The 14,706-nt window shown below is 35.6% G+C and overlaps 1 protein-coding gene across 1 annotated transcript in view; it reads right to left on the reverse strand.

The window, feature by feature from the left end:
• Positions 1 to 3,173: 3,173 nt before the first annotated feature.
• Positions 3,174 to 14,706, reverse strand: part of LOC142355535 (neuronal acetylcholine receptor subunit beta-3-like) — a 46,530-nt gene continuing 34,997 nt past the window's right edge. The window contains exons 2-3 of the mRNA XM_075407665.1: positions 13,638 to 14,030; positions 3,174 to 3,720 (exon numbers count right to left, since the gene is read on the reverse strand). Of these exons, the coding sequence (XP_075263780.1) occupies positions 3,356 to 3,720; positions 13,638 to 14,030 (758 nt within the window). The 3' untranslated portion in view covers positions 3,174 to 3,355. The remainder of the gene's footprint in view (positions 3,721 to 13,637; positions 14,031 to 14,706) is intronic.

A 14,706-nucleotide genomic window follows, 5' to 3' on the forward strand; every position in this document is an offset into this window, starting at 1 on the left:
AAAAAACGGTTATCGACTTTTTCATGTTCATCACAAAACAGAACAATTTATAACAGCGCCAACTATTGAAAGGTCCAATTGGCTTCATGAACAGTTGCCAGTTATTGTTTTTGAACTTTTTAGCGGAAAACTTAGCCCAAACTTTTTAGCCCAAAATAAACAAGAGATTGTAGAGCATTGCCTCTGTTCCTCACTTATTTTTGGTCAACTTGCAGCCTTTTCTCAGCAAAGACCGAATGCACTTTAAACGTAATTTATTTTAAATCTCTATGGCGTCTTTACGTTTTAAGTAAATAATTTCTGGCTTACAATTTACTAGTTACACCAAAAAATTGAAGTTGAACAATTGCCCATGTTCCAGGTTCCTTCTTTTTCTGGTTTTGTCAGATTATCAAATTATTAATAGGGCACTTATAACTTTAGTGATGTTCAAATTTAGGCACAATTGAACTGATTTTTTTTAAAGGATTATTTTATATTTTATCGGCCATGACACCCTTTACTAAAAGAATTTAACGGTATATACTCCACTTTAATCTTTATTTGCGTTTTTCGTGAAGGCGTGTAAGAAATTCTGAAAATTAAGAGGCTAAAGGGAAGACAATTTTTGTAACTGAGCTAAAATTGAGCCGATATACTGATTTTATCTGTTAGCTGATGGCTTTCATGACTTCAAATTTTTTTTCAAGAAGTCTGAAGTGTTTTTTTTATAATTTTACATCTATTCTTTTTGACTATTTGTTACTTAGTCTCAATAATCACAAAACACATATCACATTTTGCCATTGAATGGAAAAGCGAATGGAGATATGTATTTTTAAGTGAAATAATTATGGTTTTATTATCTTCGAGAACGGTTTTTCATAAAGAAAAATTAATTTGTTTTTTGATCATTGTCTATATTTGAAGTTTTGTTCTGCGACTTGGAATGACAAATTCTGCACTGTGGCGGGTTTCAGTGACTTCCGTGGGTAATAAACAAAAATAATTAGATACTTCAATTTCCAGTTGATAGGTTTTCACGACTTTGAAAGTAATTCCTCTCAGGAAAAAATTTGTCACAGCTCTTTTTTTTGTCTTTTTGTTATCCGGTCTTAATAAATACCAATCACGTATAACTTTTTTGGCGTTGAAGGAATTTGCATTAGAAAAAAAGCTAATTTTTTGAAACTGAATTTTTGCTTTTAAGGGCTTTGGTCTTTTTGAGTTTTATTTTGTGTCTGTGGTTGAAATTCGTTTTGTAATTGTATAAGATGTTTTGACGAATGACAGATTTCAATGGCTTCCGTTGGAGGTATGAAAGAAACTGTTAAATGCCTGCAATTTTTTCAGCGAACTGATTATGGTTATGTTGTGGCCCTTCCCTTTGGCAGAATCTAAGTACCCCATACCGCAGGTATTTATTTTAACAGATCTTCGAAACAAATCTTCCAGGAGGATATGTGAAAGTTCACTCTGATCAATTATCAGTCAGAACGTCAGCATTAGACTTCCGCTTTCGAGCTTTTGCTAGCCGGGGCCGTCGACACGGGTGGAGGTGTAATTTTGGGCTTGAAGGCCTGCAGTCTTTCTACCACGCTTTGCTTGGTTTCTTGTACATGATCAGCCATGCACTCTAAATTTGTGATTTTGCAGACTTCTCATGAAAATAAAATTTTTTTGGGCACAAACGATTTTGACAGCGGTTTTTAGAATTTTTGCTTGTTTAATTTGACGTTGATTTCGATAACGTGTGACATTTTCTGATAAAAGACAGGTCGCAAAAATTAGGTTTGGAGGATTCATGAAGCTGTTTAATAATTTCAATCCAATGCTAATTGTTACCTAGTCCCATTGATTACAAGTCACATGTCTCGTTTGTGGCATGCACTCGTGTTTGCAAAAAAATTTATTTTGATTCTTTTGTTTTGTTTATTTGACATTATCTTTGTAAAATGTTTTATAATGCTTTACAATGTTTTATCTTATGGGAGTTACAATGTTGTATCTCATCGGAGTTATAAATAATCGTAACCAAGAGTTACAAACGTATTTAAAGACTTCAGTTCATATCTAATTGTTTTCATGACATTGGAAGCAAATGCTTTCAAAAATATGAGCGTAGTTTTATGTTTGCCGCTTTTGTTTTTTGTCGACTCGTCACCGAGTCTCATTACGCACTGGTTCCACGTCTTGCCTAGTAAAGAACAATAACTAGTTTTTTGTTTAATTTAGGTTTTATCTGCCTCTATTTAGACTTTCTTTTAAAGTTTTTCTACAGATAGACATCGACTTCTGGATGTTAATAATGTTTGTTGTTGTTATTTGATGTTGTTGTTCGTCTTGTTTCGTATTCTTATTAATGGCAATTCTCTTTGGTCTCCTAAAGCGGCATTTTTATGTCCGCTGATTGATTTGAGTTTTTTGCCATTTTTATTCATACACTAGTTATTTTCGAAAAAAATACTTGAGTTTTCAAATTGAGTTTTCTATCCCCTCCTAATTTGGTAGACAATTAAGCCGAAATAAGAATGAACGGGGGCGGAACATCATGTGCAAACGCACTTTACCGATCTTCCTTGTTTTCTAAAAATTTTGGTTTAATGGAATTATACGCTTGGCTTGCACTTCTTGGTACCTTGTGTAATAATAAAAATTGCAATGTTTTTTGTTATTTGTTTGCATTAAAGGGATTTTTGGTATTCTGAAGACCTGTGTTTCGACCTGCGTTTCTCTCTGGAGATTTCTTTTACTGGTTCTTGTCTTGTTATGATGTAGATTTAATATTGGGTTCACTGAAATGTTTAAAATAATATATGACAAATATTAAGTGAGGTTTGAGTTTTTCTGTATATTATTTTCTTTTTACACTTTAATTTAAATTGCAAACGTTCATTCTCTAAACAAGACCACGCTGTTGAACAAGACCATTATCTATTTAATTTACATCCATATTTCAAAAGAAAAAGATGTGTTTTTTGCTCTGCATTTCTGTGAGATTTCTCCAAAATTTCGTCATGGTACTAGTGACGTGTTAGATGAATAAAGAATTTCTGATGAAATTATTTTCAACATTTTTGGATTGTATCAATTTATCATCAAGTAATGTCCGTCCGACTGCATTTTATTGGATTATTTTTTACAAATAGGCTCGAACAAAAATAATATTACAGGTTGTAGCTTTAAAAACAAGACCAGAAATGAATTTATATATAAACAGGAATTAATTCATTTGCGTGGTTAATGACTTTTACAAGTAAATTAGTTAATTTAATCAATTTAAAGAAATCAATTTAGTAACTTTTACAAAACCTGTGAATTAGTATCTGTAGCGGATAACTTGAAATAAATTATAAACCCTTCCACCTCGAACAGACTAGATTAAAAACTTGAAGAGGAAAAAGCCAATGTTTACACTCAAAATCACGATGTGAACGATGAGGAACACCCGATCGGCAACAACTGCCAGAAATCTCCACTGCAAATCATTCTTTTCTTTCTCGATTCTCAATTTCTCCTGGTCGCCATCGAAGGCCACTCCATATGGACTAGTTCCAAGTCTGTCAATTACGACTGATGCTTCTGATGGTCGGTGTTTGTTAGTCTGGAATTTGAACTTCAGCTTGTTACCCTTCGAGGAAAAGGGAGTTAATCCGATAAGTTTGAGCCACTTGGATGCAATTAGTTTTCGCAAACCCCGACTCATCCAGTGTTTCCAGCCGTTGTGAGTCAGACAAACAACTAAAATCCTTTTAAATTAGTCGTTTAAAAAGTTATGCTTCACGAAAGTTTTTGTCGCGGACCTTAAATTTCAAAAATTTATTTAATCACCACCGACTACCATCGGACGAATTGCGCTCACACGAATGGCTGGCGATAGGCTGGCTTAACCTAGTTTAAGCTCAATAAAAGATGGTTAGCTTCGCACTGGGTGGGTGCTGGGGTGGGGGAGGTCAAAGACAGGGGAAAGAACAAAAGTAGGGTCCAAACTTTCGACAATCTTCAAATCATGAGCCTATACATATTCAGGGGTTTCGGTGAAAAGTTTAATAACAGACGAGTTGAGTGCTATGACAACTGCACAGACACGTATTGCACCCATGTTTTACCAGTTTAATGCGTTTTTGGGGACGGAAGATTAAATAATCATCATCCAAAAAATCAAGCAAACAAAAATGACATTGAGGCCAACAACACCCAATTCAAACTTTGTTTCAGAGCAACCAAATAGCAAGAGACAAATACGGCCAGAAATTAAATTTACTTGTCAATAACAAATGAAGCTGAACCCTTCAAGCAATTGGCTACATGCTTCCCTGGCAGAGGTGCAGAAGTAGGCATATCTAGACCGTCACCGACAAAACCTCCATGTCCAGATTTTCGTACGTTCAAAACAAATCGCGTTTCTTCGTGCGTTCAATTGTGAGTATTTTCTGATTTTCGTGCGTTCACTAGATCTTCGTGAGTTCAAAAAATTCCATGTGTTTTTCGTGCGTTTGAAAGCTCGCATGTCCAGACCTCGTGCATTCAAAAACTTTTGTGCGTTTTTTTTGTGTGTTGAAAAAGTGAGTATATACTGATGAAAAATTGTGATTTTTGTTTCAATTAATTTTAGGCTGACAAGCTGGGGGCGGATAAGCGCCCAAAACTAGCAAATTGAAGGGTGGTTTGATAACTCTCAGAAATCTATTGGAGGACTCTTTTATCCCCACGTTTTTGCCGCATTCACTAGTTTTTGCAAACGCAAGAAGTCTAAACACGGATATAATGCCAGCAATCAGGTCAAAACAAACGAATACATAAAAAATCCTAAAAGATCACAAAATTATAACAAAAATTCGACAAAAAATTTTATCCTAAGAGTTGGTCCACATTTTTATCTCTTTAACCAAAATCAATGAAACAAGAACTAATGTTTTCTGTCACGATAAAAATTTTTCCACAATACTAGTACTTCAATAACTCTCAATTTAGACGCTGAATCTGATTGCGGTACTCCGGTGTTCTCGGTTTGTTGAATAGGTTCATCTCTTTCAATGTTTTTGTTTCGACAATTCTTTACACGTCAACTCATAAGCTTTATCTCTGTTATTTTGTTGTCGTTGTGATCTTACCGTTCTACTTCTAATTAAGTTATCAAGGATCAACGTATATTAAATGCCAAAGAAGGGTTTGTTCACTTCGCATCTATGGACTTCGTCTGTTACAGTTTTGTCACGATTTTAAAATCGCCCTTTATATACATTACTGGCCCCTATTAAAGCTATTCAAACTAAAACGAAAGCAGAGTCAGACTTCTGACAATCAAAATTATTCGGCCAATCTCTCAACTCATGAATTTTGCCTTATTTGTGAACTTATTGCTGCATTTGTGCTTTTTATTTGCTAAATTTTCCTAAAAATGACAAGAAAAAATGTCCTGCATTGATTGCTGTCACTTTTTCAAGTTGCTGCGGGGAACACCTGAACATCATCAAACCTCATCAACTCGGAAAATCAACCTTCCATTCGCTCAATCGTCAAGTGTATTCCATATATATCCGGTTCTCAAAATGGCTTTGAGTTGCAAGACAAAATTGTAAATACCAATTTGTTGGTAGCCAATTTTTAAATCAAATTTTCATCGATTCAAATTTTGACATTTTGGGATAAAATTCAAGTTTGCCAAGCGTACCCTTCAAAATTAATAGTCGCCCAAATAGTTGTTAATTAAATTCTTCTTTTCGGTCAATCCTACTACCGTTGTTGGGTAAAGCTTCTTTTTGGCTCAAATGGTTATTTATCTGGGTATCATACATTTGAGTTTCAAGCGCATCTTGCTAATTTTTTTCAACGGCATGGACACAAAATTTTACATTTCATCTATAGGATCATTCTGTGAACAATTGCTAATGACAAATGAAAATTAACAGTACTTTAAACAGCAAATACAGCACATACGACAGTTTAAAGCGTCTGAAGACAAATAAAGAACATAATCACTAACTTCAAAAGAATTTTTAAAAAGCCTGAAAGACTTGCCCAATTTGTAATGACATAGAATATTTAACACACGAGAAAAAAACTAACTCAGCGCTGCTTTCGGTACTTCTCATCATCATTTTATTAGTTATTTTAACCAACAAAATCTTTCATTGTAAATCCTGGCCATGACCATCACTACAAAACTTCCATTAAAACAACATTCCGATAAACATAGAATCAACTGTTCTGGATAAACTTACATTTCTAATAGATTGACGAGAATGGTATTTTTGTTCTGCGTAGTAGTCATTAAAGATAAGAAAAAAGTTTCTGTTCACAATTACTGGTACTTCTTCAACCTTTGAACGGCTGTCGGTTGGAAAAGGCTTCTATTAGATTCTTCAACGCGTTTGTTTTAAGACCAATGAGACAAAAGGAGCTCATTAAAATTGATTGTTGTACAACATGGACCAGCAATTGGACAAGAAAAGCCTGTATGAAAAAAAAATTATACTAGTTGGTTAGATGGGATGATTAAGAGGAACTTGAAATGAAATCTACGCATCAACTCGCGACATTTCTTCTTCCCATTGCTTCAATTGATGACCTACTAAATCCTAGCCGAGCTGCCACGGCACCTCTTCCCTGCACTATTTTGTCATCTGTGTCAGCATATTAGATTCAATGTCACTCGTCAAACAAATTGACCTCTGAGTGATCTTCATTATTTTATTGTAGACTTTCCCTCAAATTCAACTAGTAGGAACCACGCTTCCCGCTTTAAATTTACTTCCTTCTTTCTGTTTCCTAAGTTGGTCAAGGTGTCAGAGCGTAATGTATGACATCTGTCTGCTGAACGTTGACTCTGGTTGACAAACTAATAGGCCGCTCGCAGTCCAAATCCCTTATCATCTGGGTCTGCTTCTTCTATCCACATATCGTTTTCCCTGACACGCCCTTTATTGAATCATTCAAATTTCAGTATCTCTCCAGTCACAGATATCAGTTGAGGGTCAAAAAATTCGGTCGTCCCAATTTCTTTTATGAAACTTAAAGAAATTTCGAGTTTTCGGGGTCAAATTTTACTCAAAAATGGTAAGGAAAAGTCCAATAATTGGTTTTGGTGACACTAAACTCATTGGTTGTCAAGTCATGCAATGCGTTGACTCCGTGGTCAATTATTGTGTCGTTATTTTGCAGTTATTTAAATTCCGGTAGTTTGAGCCTGCCTCCTTTAATTAGGTTCTCAAATTTTATTCAGTCCCAACAAATAGCTCTTATATACCTCCCCTTAAAACACATACTTTTTTGTTTACAGAACTTCAAACGTCTTAGTATTCTCGACGATGTTTCTGGCCAAATGTTTTTCTTCCCCATATCACTCAGTTTTTGCCCCACCAGGAACATCTCACATTTCCTGTGTGAATTCACATTTACCAATCGTTCAGTACGTAAAAGAGTTGAATGTTTCCATATCTTTCCCGTTTCCATTAATGTCTAGGCCCCGTAGACTTTGTGAATGGTCCAAAAGGTCTCTAGGATACACATCATCAGAACAAGCAAGATTTCTAAATAGCTATAATGTTTCTTAATGCAGACCAAACCAGGCAATTGTTGAACCTAATTCTTGAATTTGTTCGCATATTGGTGCCTTCGTTGCTCCCCACTTCTACACAAGGCACGCGGCCAACAGTTCCTGCCAAACCATTGTGTTTATGAAAAGTATCTGTCAATCATGTCAACCAATGCGAATGCTAAGCCAAATTGAGGAAAATCTGATGCAGCCCTGCACACCATAAAATCATCTGAAGCTGTGAAAAGCACTTGTAGTTTTTCTTGAAAATTGACTGCCTCAACCAAACTGTCATCTGTTTCCAATAATAATAATGTTCTCCAACACTATTAACAAAACTGCTTCTAGTTTTGATTACACATACCCAATGAGAATATCAATCTCCGAAGTTTCATCTGGTCTAAATCTTTCTTTTATAAGGCATTCGGCAAAAAAATCTCCGGATGGCTCGATCTCTTTCCTAATGATTTGACCACCTGCTAATGATGAAAATCCAGATGTTCAAAAATTGAGGTTGTTTCTTATTTCCTCCAGTGTACACCAAAACAGTTCATTGGACAGAGAGGGAGACCTGGCTTCCTTCTCTTCGTCATTGGAGCATTGTTTTTCAGAATTATTTATGAAGCAGTGTTATCATGATCGCTTGGTCGCGGATGAGCGGTATGCCTTTTACACGAAACCTTGAAAAGTACTTTTCAATTTTGGCATACCGTAGCATTAAATTTCATTTTTCAATCTGTAGCAACGCTTAACTGCACTCTCGATCTTCTTTCCAATTTTCTGGCTATATCTATTTCTCTCTCTCTCTCTCTCTCTCTCTCTCTCTTTTTCGCTCTCGTTCTCTTCATTTGTTCCACTTGAGTTGACGTTGCTCGCTGCCCAATCCAAATTTTTCCCTTGATTCCATGTCCCGCAGCGTCCATATCCGGCAGCTTTCTTTGAAAATTTTCCAGCGCCCAACAGTAGCCCAATCTGTGGTTAATATTTTTTTTCAATAACCATCTATTTTGAGTCTAATTTATCTTCTCTAATTATCTCTCCTAACGTACTCGATATCAACTGATCTGCTTGCTCGTCATTCATTTTTAGTAAATCCACACACTGTCTGATGATCTGTTTCTCAGCTTCAAGTTTACAACAATCTGCTTGCTTTATCGGAGCTCCAACTGCTCTGGTCTGAAAAAAATTGCCTTATTTTTTTGCACACAATCTCTTAGCGTCTCACCTACTTCATTTTTCTGTCTATCAGATAGTTCTTTTTAGCCAAATACTGTGCCTCCTAGTATTTTGTACTACAAAAGAGTCAGCTTCAGCTCAAGAAAATAAACCTTCGTTTATGCTGCCCGACGAAAAACCCTACCTGGTGATGATCTCCCAAAACCGCGTCGCAAGTCCCATAAACAAACCTCTCAATAAGCGAAATTTCAACCCCATTGCCTGTTTTCACTCAACTGCAGTATGTGTACCATCATAAGGTAGTAGAATTTCAGAATTAGAGTCCTCTCAGTTCGCAAATATCTATGATTGAAAAAACTCTCACCTCTCACTAAGCTCTTCACTGTGCGTCTCAACACTCTTGATCCTGTTCAAAGTCATGTAGAAATTATTTTTGACTCAGGAAGCTAATACAAAACTCTAAACCTCTATCCTCAAGTACTTTAAACTGAGGCTCAAATAACTTTCATTCTTGGCTGTTTACTCTCCTTCAATACTCCACACTATAGATAACCTAAACGTCGACAATCTTACCATTTGAGCTGAAACTCAACTCGCAATCCAGTTCCAACAACTTTTCTCACAAACAGTCTCTCTCTTTCTCAGTCAGGCTTCGACACTTTGTCAAATAAGTCGAATCATCTTCTCATCCTCTTTTTCAACTACTGCTGCATAGTTTAACGTTTGAATGCAACCAACACTGTCTCCCAACCATTCCAACTGTTAAAAGTCTCCGGAGGCGAGTCAAGAGCACCACAGCAGCATTCTGTATTTTGCTTCGGTGGTCAACGGATTAGAGATCAGTACGCTAACAAATTGAAAAAAGGCTTGACAGCTCTCAGACATCTATTACAAACTCAAGTTGAAAAAATGAATTATTTCAAGCGGTTAAATTACATCAAAATAGTAGACATAACCGATTGACTTGAGGCAAATTGCTCTCAAACGAACGGTGAGCGGTTCGCTTCGTCCGAAGCTAGCCAGGGTTTAGCGAGGCTAGCTTTCGCTTGATTCAATTCTGCAATTTTTAGTTTTCTAGCTTTGTTAGTAATTTCAAAGTTTAAAAGAAAAGCTTCCGGATTTTGCACTTAAAACGATCAAAACATTTTTTTTCTCTGAAGTGATAACACATACCCTGCAAGACCTGAATAGCTTCGCTGGCCAGGAATGATCGTTAAACTCAGGAAAAGGACAAAAGTATTCAAAAGTTTTGAGAACTATAGCGAAATTTAACAAAATGTTGCAACAATGCAAGATATTAAAATCTTTAAAACCATTTCATTGTCTTGAAAGAATGTCTAACATCCCTAATTCAAGCTGTAATAAGTTTCACCGGCTCGTAAAGATCCATAAACTTGGAAAATGATAATAATTTTCCGAAATTTTGAAAATAATTAAATTCTACCAAAAAAATGCTAAAGCTGGAGTCATGAAAATATTGATTAAAATTCCAAAGCTCTAAAAACTCTGCGACATCTTATCATCGAACCATGGAGGAGGTCGCTAGGACAATGGTTTCGGAAAAATTATTTTAAAAAATTTGAAAAAGTCAAAAGGATTCAAAAAACTTGAAAAAAATGCAAATATTTTTCTACAATTGCTGATATCAAAATCTTTGAAAGAATTAATTGCATCTAGAAGCTATGCGTTAATTTTTAATCCAACCCTAGAGATGTTATGTGACTTTTGAGGCTGGAAATATGAAAAAATTCCGAGAAATTTATAAAAATTGAAAAAAATGCAAGTTACATAAAAAACTGCTAAAATTTGTGATAATAAAATTTGATTCTATTCCATGGCCAAGAAACAGTTTCCATTAACGCGTTATCAAACGGAGACTTTATTAGGCTGAAAAACTTGAACAAAGACAATATATGACAAAATAAAATTGAAAAAAAATTGCAAAATTTGGCAAAAAAAAATGCTGAAATTCGTGGTGTTGAAATCTTGAAAAACATTCCATTACATTTAGAAGGTATACAGAAACTTGTTCTCAAACCTGCAGAAGAATCATTGGTTCTTGAGGCTGGAGAGTTATAAAAAACCCAAAAATCGAAAAACTTGAAAAAAGTGCAAGTTCTATCAAAAAATTGCTAAACTTTGTCATTTTAAAAAATGGAAAGCTATTCCACGGCAAAAATAATTTTTGAGTAACACACAATCAACCCCTTAAGAAGGTTTTGTGTCTCTTGCGTCTGGAAAGACGTGAATAATGAAAAATAAATATAAAAAACCACAAAAAAATTGCACTGTTTGCCAAAAACAAGCTAAGATTTGTTATGTTAAAATGTTGAAACCATTTCACTACCACTAGAGGCTATGCAGTAACCTATTGTAAAACCCAAGAGGAGATTCCGTGATACCTAGGGCTGAATTAACATTAAAATGGCAAAAATTTACAGAAACCTTGAAAAAATTAAAGTTAGAATAAGTTTGCATGGTCATACCCTGCAAGACCTGAATAGCTTCGTTGGCCAGGAATGATCGTTAAACTCAGGAAAAGGACAAAAATATTCAAAAGTTTTGAGAACTATAGCGAAGTTTAACAAAATGTTGCAAAAATTCAAGATATTAAAATCTTTAAAACCATTTCATTGTCTTGAAAGAATGTCTAACATCCCTAGTTCAAGCTGTAATAAGTTTCACCGGCTCGTAAAGATCCATAAACTTGGAAAATGATAATAATTTTCCGAAAGTTTGAAAATAATTAAATTCTACCAAAAAAATGCTAAAGCTGGAGTCATGAAAATATTGATTAAAATTCCAAAGCTCTAAAAACTCTGCGACATCTTATCATCGAACCATGGAGGAGGTCGCTAGGACAATGGTTTCGGAAAAATTATTTAAAAAAATTTGAAAAAATCAAAAAGATTCAAAAAACTTGAAAAAAATGCAAATATTTTTCTACAATTGCTGATATCAAAATCTTTGAAAGAATTAATTGCATCTAGAAGCTATGCGTTAACTTTTAATCCAACCCTAGAGATGTTATGTGACTTTTGAGGCTGGAAATATGTAAAAATGTCGAAAAATTTATAAAACTTGAAAAAAATGCAAGTTACATAAAAAACTGCTAAAATTTGTGATAATAAATTTTGATTCTATTCCATGGCCAAGAAACAGGTTCCATTAACGCGTTATCAAACGGAGACTTTTTTTAGGCTGAAAAAATCGAACAATGACAATATATGACAAAATAAAATTGAAAAAAAATTGCAAAATTTGGCAAAGAAATGCTGAAATTCGTGGTGTTGAAATCTTGAAAAACATTCCATTACATTTAGAAGGTATACAGAAACTTGTTCTCAAACCTGCAGAAGAATCATTGGTTCTTGAGGCTGGAGAATTATAAAAACCCAAAAATCGAAAAACTTGAAAAAAGTGCAAGTTCTATCAAAAAATTGCTAAACTTTGTCATTTTAAAAAATGGAAAGCTATTCCACGGCAAAAATAATTTTTGAGTAACACACAATCAACCCCTTAAGAAGGTTTTGTGTCTCCTGCGTCTGGAAAGACGTGAATAATGAAAAATAAATATAAAAAATAACAAAAAAATTGCACTGTTTGCCAAAAACAAGCTAAGATTTGTTATGTTAAAATGTTGAAACCATTTCACTACCACTAGAGGCTATGCAGTAACCTATTGTAAAACCCAAGAGGAGATTCCGTGATAACTAGGGCTGAATTAACATAAAAATGGCAAAAATTTACAGAAACCTTGAAAAAATTAAAGTTAGTATAAATTTGCATGGTCTAACCGATCGGTTGTTCGTCAGTAGCCAGGGGGGGAGGGGTTGCACTGGGGTTGATGGGGAGGGGTATTGGTCAACAGTGGGGTTGGGAGGGGCAACAGCGCGGTGGGATGGTTGGGAGCAATAGTGGGGGTGTCAAATGTGGGGGTGTTTTCAACCTCTAAGAACCGCCCATGACACCATAAATATAAATCTCGCAAACAGTTTGAGCTGAAACAGAGCTGAAAAGCCCTAAGAGCACTTAATGCCCGGTGGCACTAAGCTATACCTGTTTATCCCGTGTTTGAGGACGAAAAGTCAGAGGCGTCAGACAAAAAATCGGTCAAGCGAAAAAGACCGACAGGAATAATATAATTGCTGCAAACTTTGTTTGAGAGCAATTAAACAGAAAACATAAGAAATTTACAGAAAAATAAACAAAAAATTTACCGATATTAAGATTACAAAAAATGCTTCAAAATTTTATTTTTGTAACCAAATTTGCTCAAAAGAAAGCAACTATTCTCTATCAATAGAAAATCTGTGTACAATAGAAGAGCTCCAAGTAACTCACAATTAGTTCGCTTTATCTGATCGCGGTTCGTCGGTGCTCTGGTTTTGGTTCAAATTTCTCAACAATGTTTTTTGTTTTGTGCACCGCGATATTTGCTATCAATATATCAAGTTTGATTATACTGAAGTAAACACTGATATTAAATTGTTTTTTATAAACTTGGTCCTCCTCAAAAAATCCATATTGCAACTACTCAACTTCTAGAGCACTCAATTTTGTTCCATATATATCCAGTTCATCAAGTCACGTTGAGTTGCAAATCAATATTTTTAATAAAAAACTGTTCTTAACCAGTTTTTGAAATTCAAGTTTTGTCATTTTCAATTGCGACACGTGTTAAAAGTCAGATTTTCTAAGTTCTACAGAGGGCCACTATTTTCAGATTTTCGTGCGTTCAAATTTGCCTCTGTCCAGATCTTCGTGCGTTTACTGGTGTTTTCAGAACATGTAATGTTGAACGCACCTTCCTCCCCCTCGTGCATTCATATTCGATCTGGACATATTTTTGGTCTTGAACGCGCAATATTCAGAAATGTCACCTTTTTGGGAAAGTGTGATTTTAATGAAATCTGTTTACAGGCTTTCAATTGATGATACTAACCGGTCACAGACATGAGACAAAGAAGAGTCATATGCAACATGATGACGCTTACAAAGTGCAATAGCAGGGGCACATTGTTAGAACTGGGGAAGATGTCACTCAAGGTTGCAAAAGCCACCACCTGAGCCAGTAACACTGTCATTGCAAATGCCACTTTCTCACCAGTGTCAGAGGGCAAAAAGAAGGAAAGACCAGACAAAAAGTAGATAGTCATAATGGGTAGAATCAGAATCATGGAGTAGAACAGAGGTTTTCTTTTCAAATGCAGAGTGTATACAATCTGGTAGCCAACTCTTCCATTGCTAAGGAATGCTTCCTCCAGATTGGCTACTTCCCATTCGTCGTCTTCTATGAAATATTCGTGAGGAGGCATGTGATCAGCATGAGCAGCATCTAAAAACATATCTGGATAAACCCAGAACAGGCCGGTCAAAAGTTTGTCCGTGGCTGAATTTTTGTATTTCAAGACATTTTTGCCCCAAAAAGCACTGGAATATATAAATATGGATGGCTGCCACGATATCGGCATCTCTGTTGCCTAATGGATGCATATGCTAACAGTAGTCATGTGTCTTTCTGGGCAAACTACGGGGGGGGCATATGTGTCTTCCCGTGAACACTACGAGGGGGGGACACAAGTGTCTTCCTGGGCAAACTACAGGGTGGGACACTTTGAAATTCTTTCTCCTTATTTCCCCTGCCATGCATGAAACTAATCTTAGGAAACCATTTTCCCTCCACTTGCGTGACTGGTTTGCCGCTTTGGGCTTGAAGCCATTTTAACTACCACCGCTTTTGCTTTGAAAGTGAATTCGTCATATGTCTGCGCCAGGGTACTTTAATCTTGTTTTGGTCTGGGCCCATTTCAACATTTTACCCACAGTAATACAGAACCTACACACCCAATACCAGAATACGAATTCCAAATGTCACCAAGGCGAAAACGTTGCTTGTTGGACTGCTTTCTGTGTCGCTCGAAATTTTTAAATTCTAAAGATCTTTTTACTCATTTTGAAGAAATACACCCCAACAATTTTAGATATCAATGTGAAAACTGCAATCAGAAAAT

This window comes from Convolutriloba macropyga, unplaced genomic scaffold, assembly GCF_964194025.1.
Source record: "Convolutriloba macropyga unplaced genomic scaffold, txConMacr16.3 SCAFFOLD_1213, whole genome shotgun sequence".
Classification (NCBI taxonomy): Eukaryota; Metazoa; Xenacoelomorpha; order Acoela; family Convolutidae; genus Convolutriloba; species Convolutriloba macropyga.